The sequence below is a fragment of the Oncorhynchus kisutch genome, linkage group LG29 (assembly GCF_002021735.2).
Source record: "Oncorhynchus kisutch isolate 150728-3 linkage group LG29, Okis_V2, whole genome shotgun sequence".
NCBI lineage: Eukaryota > Metazoa > Chordata > Actinopteri > Salmoniformes > Salmonidae > Oncorhynchus > Oncorhynchus kisutch.
Window position 1 is genome coordinate 43,374,082 of NC_034202.2, and position 12,500 is coordinate 43,386,581.

At 47.5% G+C, this 12,500-nt stretch overlaps 1 protein-coding gene across 1 annotated transcript in view; it reads left to right on the forward strand.

Moving 5' to 3' along the window:
* Positions 1-12,500, forward strand: part of LOC116358267 (insoluble matrix shell protein 4-like) — a 35,104-nt gene that overhangs the window by 480 nt on the left and 22,124 nt on the right. The window contains exon 2 of the mRNA XM_031809098.1: positions 5,434-6,148. Coding sequence (XP_031664958.1) covers positions 5,434-6,148 — 715 coding nt within the window. The remainder of the gene's footprint in view (positions 1-5,433; positions 6,149-12,500) is intronic.

A 12,500-nucleotide genomic window follows, 5' to 3' on the forward strand; every position in this document is an offset into this window, starting at 1 on the left:
CATGAGTCTTACCTGGTGTGCCAGCTAGGGCCATGAGTCTTACCTGGTGTGCCAGCTAGAACCATGAGTCTTACCTGGTGTGCCAGCTAGGGCCATGCCAGTCTTACCTGGTGTGCCAGCTAGAGCCATGCCAGTCTTCCCTGGTGTGCCAATTAGAGCCATGCCAGTCTTACCTGGTGTGCCAGCTAGAACCATGCCAGTCTTACCTGGTGTGCCAGCTGGAACCATGCCACTCTTACCTGGTGTGCCAGCTAGAATCATGCCAGTCTTACCTGGTGTGCCAGCTAGAACCATGCCAGTCTTACCTCACCTACACCACCCGATGTCACAGGAAGGCCATAAAGATCATCAAGGACAACAACCACCCGAGCCACTGCCTGTTCACCCCGCTATCATCCAGAAGGCGAGGTCAGTACAGGTGCATCAAAGCAGGGACCGAGAGACTGAAAAATAGCTTCTATCTCAAGGCCATCAGACTGTTAAACAGCCACCACTAACATTGAGTGGCTGCTGCCAGCACACTGACTCAACTCCAGCCATTTTAATAATGGGAATTGATGGAAATTGATGTAAAATATATCACTAGCCACTTTAAACAATGCTACTTAATATAATGTTTTCATACCCTGCATTATTCATCTCATATGTATACGTATATACTGTACCCTATATCATCTACTGCATCTTTATGTAATACATGTATCACTAGCCACTTTAAACAATGCTACCTAATATAATGTTTACATACCCTACATTATTCATCTCATATGTATACGTATATACTGTACCCTATATCATCTACTGCATCTTTATGTAATACATATATCACTAGCCAGTTTAAACTATGCCACTTTGTTTACATACTCATCTCATATGTATATACTGTACACGATACCATCTACTGCATCTTGCCCATGCCGCTCTGTACCATCACTCATTCATATATCTTTATGTACATATTCTTTATCCCTTTACACTTGTGTGAATAAGGTAGTAGTTTTGGAATTGTTAGGTTAGATTACTAGTTTGTTATTACTGCATTGTCGGAACTAGAAGCACAAGCATTTCGCTACACTCACATTAACATCTGCTAACCATGTGTATGTGACAAATAAATGTTATTTTATTTGACTTGGTGTGCCAACTAGAACCATGAGTCTTACCGGGTGTGCCAGCTAGAACCATGCCAGTCTTACCTGATGTGCCAACTAGAACCATGAGTCTTACCTGGTGTGCCAGCTAGAACAATGAGTCTTACCTGGTGTGCCAGCTAGAAACATGCCAGTCTGACCTGGTGTGCCAACTAGAACCATAAGTCTTACCCGGTGTGCCAGCTAGAACCATGCCAGTCTTACCTGGTATGCCAACTAGAACCACGTGTCTTACCTGGTGTGCCAGCTAGAACCATGCCAGTCTTACCTGGTGTGTCAGCTAGAGACACGAGTTTTACCTGGTGTGCCAGCTAGAACCATGAGTCTTACCTGGTGTGCCAGCTAGAACCATGCCAGTCTTACCTGGTGTGCCAGCTAGAACCATGAGTCTTACCTGGTGTGCCAGCTAGAACCATGCCAGTCTTACCTGGTGTGCCAGCTAGAACCATGAGTCTTACCTGGTGTGCCAGCTAGAATCATGAGTCTTACCTGGTGTGCCAGCTAGAACCATGCCAGTCTTACCTGGTGTGCCAGCTAGAACCATGAGTCTTACCTGGTGTGCCAGCTAGAACCATGCCAGTCTTACCTGGTGTGCCAGCTAGAACCATGAGTCTTACCTGGTGTGCCAGCTATAACCATGCCAGTCTTACCTGGTGTGCCAGATAGAATCATGCCACTCTTACCTGGTGTGTCAGCTAGAGCCATGCCAGTCTTACCTGGTGTGTCAGCTAGAGACACAAGTCTTACCTAGTGTGCCAGCTAGAACCATGAGTCTTACCAGGTGTGCCAGCTAGAATCATGCCACTCTTACCTGGTGTGCCAACTAGAGCCATGTCAGTCTTACCTGGTGTGCCAACTAGAGCCATGAGTCTTACCTGGTGTGCCAACTAGAGCCATGAGTCTTACCTGGTGTGCCAGCTAGAACCATGAGTCTTACCTGGTGTGCCAGCTAGAACCATGAGTCTTACCTGGTGTGCCAGCTAGAGCCATGCCAGTCTTACCTGGTGTGTCAGCTAGAGCCATGCCAGTCTTACCTGGTGTACCAGCTAGAACCATGCCAGTCTTACCTGGTGTACCAGCTAGAACCATGCCAGTCTTACCTGGTGTGCCAGCTAGAACCATGCCAGTCTTACCTGGTGTACCAGCTAGAACCATGCCAGTCTTACCTGGTGTGCCAGCTAGAACCATGAGTCTTACCTGGTGTGCCAGCTAGAACCATGCCAGTCTTACCTGGTGTGCCAGGTAGAACCATGCCAGTCTTACCTGATGTGCCAACTAGAATCATGCCAGTCTTACCTGGTGTGCCAGGTAGAACCATGCCAGTCTTACCTGGTGTGCCAGCTAGAACCATGCCAGTCTTACCTGGTGTGCCAGCTAGAACCATGCCAGTCTTACCTGGTGTGCCAGCTAGAACCATGCCAGTCTTACCTGGTGTGCCAGCTAGAACCATGAGTCTTACCTGGTGTGCCAGCTAGAACCATGCCAGTCTTACCTGGTGTGCCAGCTAGAACCATGCCAGTCTTACCTGGTGTGCCAGCTAGAACCATGAGTCTTACCTGGTGTGCCAGCTAGAGCCATGCCAGTCTTACCTGGTGTGCCAGGTAGAGCCATGCCAGTCTTACCTGGTGTGCCAGGTAGAGCCATGCCAGTCTTACCTGGTGTGCCAGCTAGAACCATGCCAGTCTTACCTGGTGTGCCAGGTAGAACCATGCCAGTCTTACCTGGTGTGCCAGGTAGAACCATGCCAGTCTTACCTGGTGTGCCAGGTAGAACCATGCCAGTCTTACCTGGTGTGCCAGGTAGAACCATGTCAGTCTTACCTGGTGTGCCAGGTAGAACCATGCCAGTCTTACCTGGTGTGCCAGGTAGAACCATGCCAGTCTTACCTGGTGTGCCAGCTAGAACCATGCCAGTCTTACCTGGTGTGCCAGCTAGAACCATGAGTCTTACCTGGTGTGCCAGCTAGAACCATGCCAGTCTTACCTGGTGTGCCAGCTAGAACCATGAGTCTTACCTGGTGTGCCAGCTAGAACCATGCCAGTCTTACCTGGTGTGCCAGATAGAATCATGCCACTCTTACCTGGTGTGTCAGCTAGAGCCATGCCAGTCTTACCTGGTGTGTCAGCTAGAGACACAAGTCTTACCTAGTGTGCCAGCTAGAACCATGAGTCTTACCAGGTGTGCCAGCTAGAATCATGCCACTCTTACCTGGTGTGCCAACTAGAGCCATGTCAGTCTTACCTGGTGTGCCAACTAGAGCCATGAGTCTTACCTGGTGTGCCAACTAGAGCCATGAGTCTTACCTGGTGTGCCAGCTAGAACCATGGGTCTTACCTGGTGTGCCAGCTAGAACCATGAGTCTAACCTGGTGTGCCAGCTAGAGCCATGCCAGTCTTACCTGGTGTGTCAGCTAGAGCCATGCCAGTCTTACCTGGTGTACCAGCTAGAACCATGCCAGTCTTACCTGGTGTACCAGCTAGAACCATGCCAGTCTTACCTGGTGTGCCAGCTAGAACCATGCCAGTCTTACCTGGTGTACCAGCTAGAACCATGCCAGTCTTACCTGGTGTGCCAGCTAGAACCATGAGTCTTACCTGGTGTGCCAGCTAGAACCATGCCAGTCTTACCTGGTGTGCCAGGTAGAACCATGCCAGTCTTACCTGATGTGCCAACTAGAATCATGCCAGTCTTACCTGGTGTGCCAGGTAGAACCATGCCAGTCTTACCTGGTGTGCCAGCTAGAACCATGCCAGTCTTACCTGGTGTGCCAGCTAGAACCATGCCAGTCTTACCTGGTGTGCCAGCTAGAACCATGCCAGTCTTACCTGGTGTGCCAGCTAGAACCATGCCAGTCTTACCTGGTGTGCCAGCTAGAACCATGAGTCTTACCTGGTGTGCCAGCTAGAACCATGCCAGTCTTACCTGGTGTGCCAGCTAGAACCATGCCAGTCTTACCTGGTGTGCCAGCTAGAACCATGAGTCTTACCTGGTGTGCCAGCTAGAGCCATGCCAGTCTTACCTGGTGTGCCAGGTAGAACCATGCCAGTCTTACCTGGTGTGCCAGGTAGAGCCATGCCAGTCTTACCTGGTGTGCCAGCTAGAACCATGCCAGTCTTACCTGGTGTGCCAGGTAGAACCATGCCAGTCTTACCTGGTGTGCCAGGTAGAACCATGCCAGTCTTACCTGGTGTGCCAGGTAGAACCATGCCAGTCTTACCTGGTGTGCCAGCTAGAACCATGCCAGTCTTACCTGGTGTGCCAGCTAGAACCATGCCAGTCTTACCTGGTGTGCCAGGTAGAACCATGCCAGTCTTACCTGGTGTGCCAGCTAGAACCATGCCAGTCTTACCTGGTGTGCCAGGTAGAACCATGCCAGTCTTACCTGGTGTGCCAGGTAGAACCATGCCAGTCTTACCTGGTGTGCCAGGTAGAACCATGCCAGTCTTACCTGGTGTGCCAGGTAGAACCATGCCAGTCTTACCTGGTGTGCCAGGTAGAACCATGCCAGTCTTACCTGGTGTGCCAGGTAGAACCATGCCAGTCTTACCTGGTGTGCCAGGTAGAACCATGCCAGTCTTACCTGGTGTGCCAGGTAGAACCATGCCAGTCTTACCTGGTGTGCCAGGTAGAACCATGCCAGTCTTACCTGGTGTGACAGGTAGAACCATGCCAGTCTTACCTGGTGTGCCAGGTAGAACCATGCCAGTCTTACCTGGTGTGCCAGGTAGAACCATGCCAGTCTTACCTGGTGTGCCAGGTAGAACCATGCCAGTCTTACCTGGTGTGCCAGGTAGAACCATGCCAGTCTTACCTGGTGTGCCAGGTAGAACCATGCCAGTCGTACCTGTCCTATGATTTTAGCATTTTTTTGTGGAGGAAAAGCTTGATTATGGGATGGATGGAAGCTCAATGTTCAATTCAAATCTCCCTACCCTCATATCTAAGCCAATATGACACCAATGTCAATGGAACTTCACAAATCAATTTGATTGGAGGTAGACAACACACCCCCTCTCGTTTTACCGATAAACTGCATACCGTATTTTTAACAATGTCATTAGCATTAAGAAAAAAAATACAACTTCTTAGCTCAGTAAGAATGAGACTACAGCGATCCATGAAGTGACCAATAGACTAGCCATCTTTTGGGCTGAATAAGTTAGTAGGGGCAACAGTTTTGATTAAATATACAATTTATCGCTCTCACGTGCCAATAGAGAACCAATGATGTGCTACCTGTTTGTAGCTTTCTGACAATGCTAATATATTTTTCTCTCCCTAGGGGAACACCAATGTTTCCTCTCCTCAGGGGAACACCAATGGTTCCTCTCCTCAGGGGAACACCAATGGTTCCTCTCCTCAGGGGAACACCAATGGTTCCTCTCCTCAGGGGAACACCAATGGTTCCTCTCCTCAGGGGAACACCAATGGTTCCTCTCCTCAGGGGAACACCAATGGATCCTCTCCTCAGGGGAACACCAATGGTTCCTCTCCTCAGGGGAACACCAATGGTTTCTCTCCTCAGGGGAACACCAATGATTTCTCTCCTCAGGGGAACACCAATGGTTCCTCTCCTCAGGGGAAAACCAATGCAACCTCTCCTCAGGGGAACACCAATGGTTTCTCTCCTCAGGGGAACACCAATGGTTCCTCTCCTCAGGGAAACACCAATGGTTCCTCTCCTCAGGGGAACAGCAATGGTTCCTCTCCTCAGGGGAACACCAATGGTTCCTCTCCTCAGGGGAACACCAATGGGTCCTCTCCTCAGAGGAACACCAATGGGTCCTCTCCTCAGGGGAACACCAATGGTTTCTCTCCTCAGGGGAACCCCAATGGTTCCTTTCCTCAGGGGAACACCAATGGTTCCTCTCCTCAGGGGAAAACCAATGGATCCTCTCCTCAGGGGAACACCAATGGTTTCTCTCCTCAGGGGAACACCAATGGTTCCTCTCCTCAGGGAAACACCAATGGTTCCTCTCCTCAGGGGAACACCAATGGTTCCTCTCCTCAGGGGAACACCAATGGATCACAGACATTTCACATTTTTTCCCCAATAGCTCTAACAATTCATTTGGACATTTTTAGTAATTTAGCATAACACACGTATGCAGATCGACCTCCACTTTAGTGCATTCATCTTAAGATAGCTAGGTGAGGTTCAAGAGCTTGCTAATTAGTGCATTCATCTTAAGATAGCTAGGTGAGGTTCAAGAGCTTGATAATTTGTGCATTCATCTTAAGATAGCTAGGTGAGGTTCAAGAGCTTGATAATTTGTGCATTCATCTTAAGATAGCTTGGTTGAGGTTCAAGAGCTTGATAATTAGTGCATTCATCTTAAGATAGCTAGGTGAGGTTCAAGAGCTTGATAATTAGTGCATTCATCTTAAGATAGCTAGGTGAGGTTCAAGAGCTTGATAATTAGTGCATTCATCTTAAGATAGCTAGGTGAGGTTCAAGAGCTTGATAATTAGTGCATTCATCTTAAGATAGCTAGGTGAGGTTCAAGACCTTGATAATTAGTGCATTCATCTTAAGATAGCTAGGTGAGGTTCAAGAGCTTGATAATTAGTGCATTCATCTTAAGATAGCTAGGTGAGGTTCAAGAGCTTGATAATTAGTGCATTCATCTTAAGATAGCTAGGTGAGGTTCAAGACCTTGATAATTAGTGCATTTATCTTAAGATAGCTAGGTGAGGTTCAAGAGCTTGATAATTAGTTGCTATGTTGAATTGGGGCTCCCGAGTGGCGCAGTCATCTAAGGCACTGAATCTCAGTGCTAGAGGCATCACTACAGACCCTGGCTTGACTCCACGCTGCATCACAGCTGGCCGAGTCCCATAGGGCGGCGCAAAATTGGCTCAGCGTCATTCCGGGTTTGGCCGGGGTAGGCCGTCATAGTAAATAAAAATGTGTTCTTTAACTGACTTGCCTAGTTAAACAAAGGTTAAATTAAATTGAGAAAAAAAACTGTTTTGCTAGCTCTGGAATACATGGGATAGGGACCTTAACCAAACATAGACTTCTATTTAGATTTCAACGTCTTTGGATGAGAGTCTCTAAAACATGCCACTTCGATACAGCTACGACATGTTTCATAGCATTTTAGGATAATTAAATTAGCAGGTTAGAAGAATTAGGTTAGGGTTAGCCAACTCCTGTTAGCTCTCCTAACCTTCCACACAAAAGTGTCTTGTATCAAAGTGGCATGTTTTTAGGGAGTCCCATCCATCGACATTGAAATCAAGGCCGGTCAGGACAGGACCAAGGGAAAATATGTCCAAAAGGCATCGGCATCTTTAGTGGGAAGAAGCCGTCAACATCTCAAAAACTGGAGGTGGGTCTTGGTGAACTCACCCGGATTTGGAGGGGACTTCTTTCCAAATGCTCACTCAGCCAACTTATTCAATACTTTGAGAGTCACTCACAGGGAACCGGTATGTGCCAAATGTAAAACAGCTGTAGATATATATGACCTCCCCACACACCAACCCTCTTTAAAAGGGGAATCCATATGTTTTGCATAAATACAAATAGCCATGTCTATGAGGTAATAGCCAGGGCCCGGTTTCCTGATAGCAATGGAACTTAAGCTTGCGAGTGTATTAACGATGCATCGTTTCTATCGAGCCCGAAGAACTCACATGTGTTTCCCAAAACACCACGTATGGAGAACTTTGAATAAGTGTGTCGTTAGAGCGTGTATCGATACTGAAAAATAGAACTCAATTGATTGAACATGACATTTATTTCAATAGGATGTAAAACCATGGCCAGTTTATTAGGTACACCCGTCTAGTACTGGGTCGGACCCCCCTTTGCCTCCAGAACAGCCTGAATTCTTCAGGGCATGGAATTGTTGGTCAATTGGTATCAAGAGAAACACCCTTCAACATTACACCAACGACACCAGCCTGGCAGAACACCAGGCAGAATGGACTCATGCTGCTTACCTCCAAATCCCATGTCTGCTATTAGCATGACGCAACAAGAACCAGGATTCTTCAGACCAGGAGTCGGTGCAGCCAACTGGTTTCTCCACGCATCGCGCAGACAGAAACAAACATCTTTCTGGTAAGAAGAGGGGCGGGGGCGTATGCTTCATGGTTAACGTGACGTGGTGTGATCATAACAACATACAGGTACTCAAGTCCTTCTGTTCACCTGATTTAGAATTCCTCACAATCAAACGTCGACCGCACTATCTACCAAGGGAATTCTCTTCGATTATAATCACAGCCGTATATATTCCCCCCCAAGCAGACACATCGATGGCTCTGAACGAACTTTATTTGACTCTTTGCAAACTGGAATCCATTTATCCGGAGGCTGCATTCATTGTAGCTGGGGATTTTAACAAGGTTAATCTGAAAACAAGACTCCCTAAATTTTATCAGCATATCGATTGCGCAACCAGGGCTGGAAAAACCTTGGATCACTGCTATTCTAACTTCCGCGACACATATAAGGCCCTGCCCCGCCCTCCTTTCGGAAAAGCTGACCACGACTCCATTTTGTTGATCCCTGCCTACAGACAGAAACTAAAACAAGAAGCTCCCGCGCTGAGGTCTGTTCAACGCTGGTCCGACCAATCTGATTCCACACTCCAAGACTGCTTCCATCACGTGGACTGGGATATGTTTCGTATTGCGTCAGACAACAACATTGACAAATACGCTGATTCGGTGAGCGAGTTCATTAGAACGTGCGTTGAAGATGTCATTCCCATAGCAACGATTAAAACATTCCCAAACCAGAAACCGTGGATTGATGGCAGCATTCGCGTGAAACTGAAAGCCCGAACCACTGCTTTTAATCAGGGCAAGGTGACCGGAAACATGACCGAATACAAACAGCGCAGCTATTCCCTCCGCAAGACAATCAAACAAGCTAAGCGTCAGTATAGAGACAAAGTAGAATCTCAATTCAACGGCTCAGACACAAGAGGTATGTGGCAGGGTCTACAGTCAATCACGGATTACAAAAAGAAAACCAGCCCTGTCACGGACCAGGATGTCTTGCTCCCAGGCAGACTAAATAACTTTTTTGCCCGCTTTGAGGACAATACAGTGCCACTGACACGGCCCGCAACTAAAACATGCGGACTGTCCTTCACTGCAGCCGACGTGAGGAAAACATTTAAACGTGTCAACCCTCGCAAGGCTGCAGGCCCAGACGGCATCCCCAACCGCGTCCTCAGAGCATGCGCAGACCAGCTGGCTGGTGTGTTTACGGACATATTCAATCAATCCCTATCCCAGTCTGTTGTTCCCACATGCTTCAAGAGGGCCACCATTGTTCCTGTTCCCAAGAAAGCTAAGGTAACTGAGCTAGCACTCACTTCCGTCATCATGAAGTGCTTTGAGAGACTAGTCAAAGACCATATCACCTCCACCCTACCTGACACCCTAGACCCACTCCAATTTGCTTACCGCCCAAATAGGTCCACAGACGATGCAATCTCAACCACACTGCACACCGCCCTAACCCATCTGGACAAGAGGAATACCTATGTGAGAATGTTGTTCATCGACTACAGCTCGGCATTTAACACCATAGTGCCCTCCAAGCTCGTCATCAAGCTCGAGACCCTGGGTCTCGACCCCGCCCTGTGCAACTGGGTACTGGACTTCCTGACGGGCCGCCCCCAGGTGGTGAGGGTAGGCAACAACATCTCCTCCCCGCTGATCCTCAACACTGGGGCCCCACAAGGGTGCGTTCTGAGCCCTCTCCTGTACTCCCTGTTCACCCACAACTGCGTGGCCACGCACGCCTCCAACTCAATCATCAAGTTTGCGGACGACACAACAGTGGTAGGCTTGATTACCAACAACGACGAGACGGCCTACAGGGAGGAGGTGAGGGCCCTCGGAGTGTGGTGTCAGGAAAATAACCTCACACTCAACGTCAACAAAACTAAGGAGATGATTGTGGACTTCAGGAAACAGCAGAGGGAACACCCCCCTATCCACATCGATGGAACAGTAGTGGAGAGGGTAGTAAGTTTTAAGTTCCTCGGCGTACACATCACAGACAAACTGAATTGGTCCACCCACACAGATAGCATCGTGAAAGAAGGCGCAGCAGCGCCTCTTCAACCTCAGGAGGCTGAAGAAATTCGGCTTGTCACCAAAAGCACTCACAAACTTCTACAGATGCACAATCGAGAGCATCCTGTCGGGCTGTATCACCGCCTGGTACGGCAACTGCTCCGCCCACAACCGTAAGGCTGTCCAGAGGGTAGTGAGGTCTGCACAACGCATCACCGGGGGCAAACTACCTGCCCTCCAGGACACCTACACCACCCGATGTCACAGGAAGGCCATAAAGATCATCAAGGACAACAACCACCCGAGCCACTGCCTGTTCACCCCGCTATCATCCAGAAGGCGAGGTCGGTACAGGTGCATCAAAGCTGGGACCGAGAGACTGAAAAACAGCTTCTATCTCAAGGCCATCAGACTGTTAAACAGCCACCACTAACATTGAGTGGCTGCTGCCAACACACTGACTCAACTCCAGCCACTTTAATAATGGGAATTGATGGGAAATGATGTAAAATATATCACTAGCCACTTTAAACAATGCTACCTAATATAATGTTTACATACCCTACATTATTCATCTCATATGTATATGTATATACTGTACTCTATATCATCTACTGCATCTTTATGTAATACATGTATCACTAGCCACTTTAACTATGCCACTTTGTTTACATACTCATCTCATGTGTATATACTGCACTCAATACCATCTACTGTATCTTGCCTATGCCGCTCTGTACCATCACTCATTCATATATCTTTATGTACATATTCTTTATCCCCTTACACTTGTGTCTATAAGGTAGTAGTTTTGGAATTGTTAGCTAGATTACCTGTTGGTTATTACTGCATTGTCGAAACTAGAAGCACTAGCATTTCGCTACCCTCGCATTAACATCTGCTAACCATGTGTATGTGACAAATAAAATACGATTTGATGATTTGATTTGATTTGAAATGTTTTTTCAATCCTCAGCGTTGGTGATGGCGTGCCCACTGGAGTTGCTTCTTCTAGTTTTTAGCTGGCAGGAGTTGAACCCGGTGAGGTCGTCCCCATCCCGTCCAGGACTGACGAGTTGTGCATTCTGAGATGCCGTTCTGCACACCACTGTTGTACTGCGCTGTTATTTGCCTGTTTGTGGCCCGCCTGTTAGCTTGCACGATTCTTGCCTTTCTCCTTCGACCTCTCATCAACGAGCTGTTTTCACTCACAGGACTGCCGCTGACTGGATGTTTGTTGTTAGTCGTACCATTCTGGGGAAACCCTTGACACTGTCGTGCGTTTCTGAGATACTGGAACCAGTGCGCCTGGTACCGACTTTCATACCACGCTCAAAGTTCAATCAAACAGTAACTGAATTCCTCGATGCCTGCCTGCATGCTTTACAGTAGCAAGCCATGGCCACATGATTTACTGTCTGTAGGTTCGAAACATTTTTGTCAATGGGATGGTGTGCCTAATAAACTGGCTACTAAGTTTATATAGTTCCATGTAGCCTACTTTATTTATCATTTGATCCAGTCATCTCTGTTTTCAATTGAAGAATATTTGTACCCTTTGCTTGTTTATAACACATGGCAACTTTGTCTTGTAGGACCTTCGTTCTGAAGTTATCTTTCGGCCACAGAGAAACAGATAAACATCTTGAATTGTTTAATGGCGATCTTCTGTGTATAAAGTGACACGAAAGGGCAAAAAAAGCATCTTACGACACAGTTAGCTGAGTGGTCGGAGGCAGTCGGTGAATAACAAGTGTTCTCAAGTGCAACTTTAATAATGAAGGTTTTGGGAAACAGCTCGTAGATTTAACGATGCACCTACGAAGGTTCTAACAATGAACTTAGCCTTAAGGTGCTTTTGGGAAACAGCTCGTAGATTTAACGATGAACCTACGAAGGTTCTAACAATGAACTTAGCCTTAAGGTGCTTTTGGGAAACAGCTCGTAGATTTAACGATGCACCTACGAAGGTTCTAACAATGAACTTAGCCTTAAGGTGCTTTTGGGAAACAGCTCGTAGATTTAACGATGCACCTACGAAGGTTCTAACAATGAACTTAGCCTTAAGGTGCTTTTGGGAAACAGCTCGTAGATTTAACGATGCACCTACGAAGGTTCTAACAATGAACTTAGCCTTAAGGTGCTTTTGGGAAACAGCTCGTAGATTTAACGATGCACCTACGAAGGTTCTAACAATGAACTTAGCCTTAAGGTGCTTTTGGGAAACAGCTCGTAGATTTAACGATGCACCTACGAAGGTTCTAACAATGAACTTAGCCTTAAGGTGCTTTTGGGAAACAG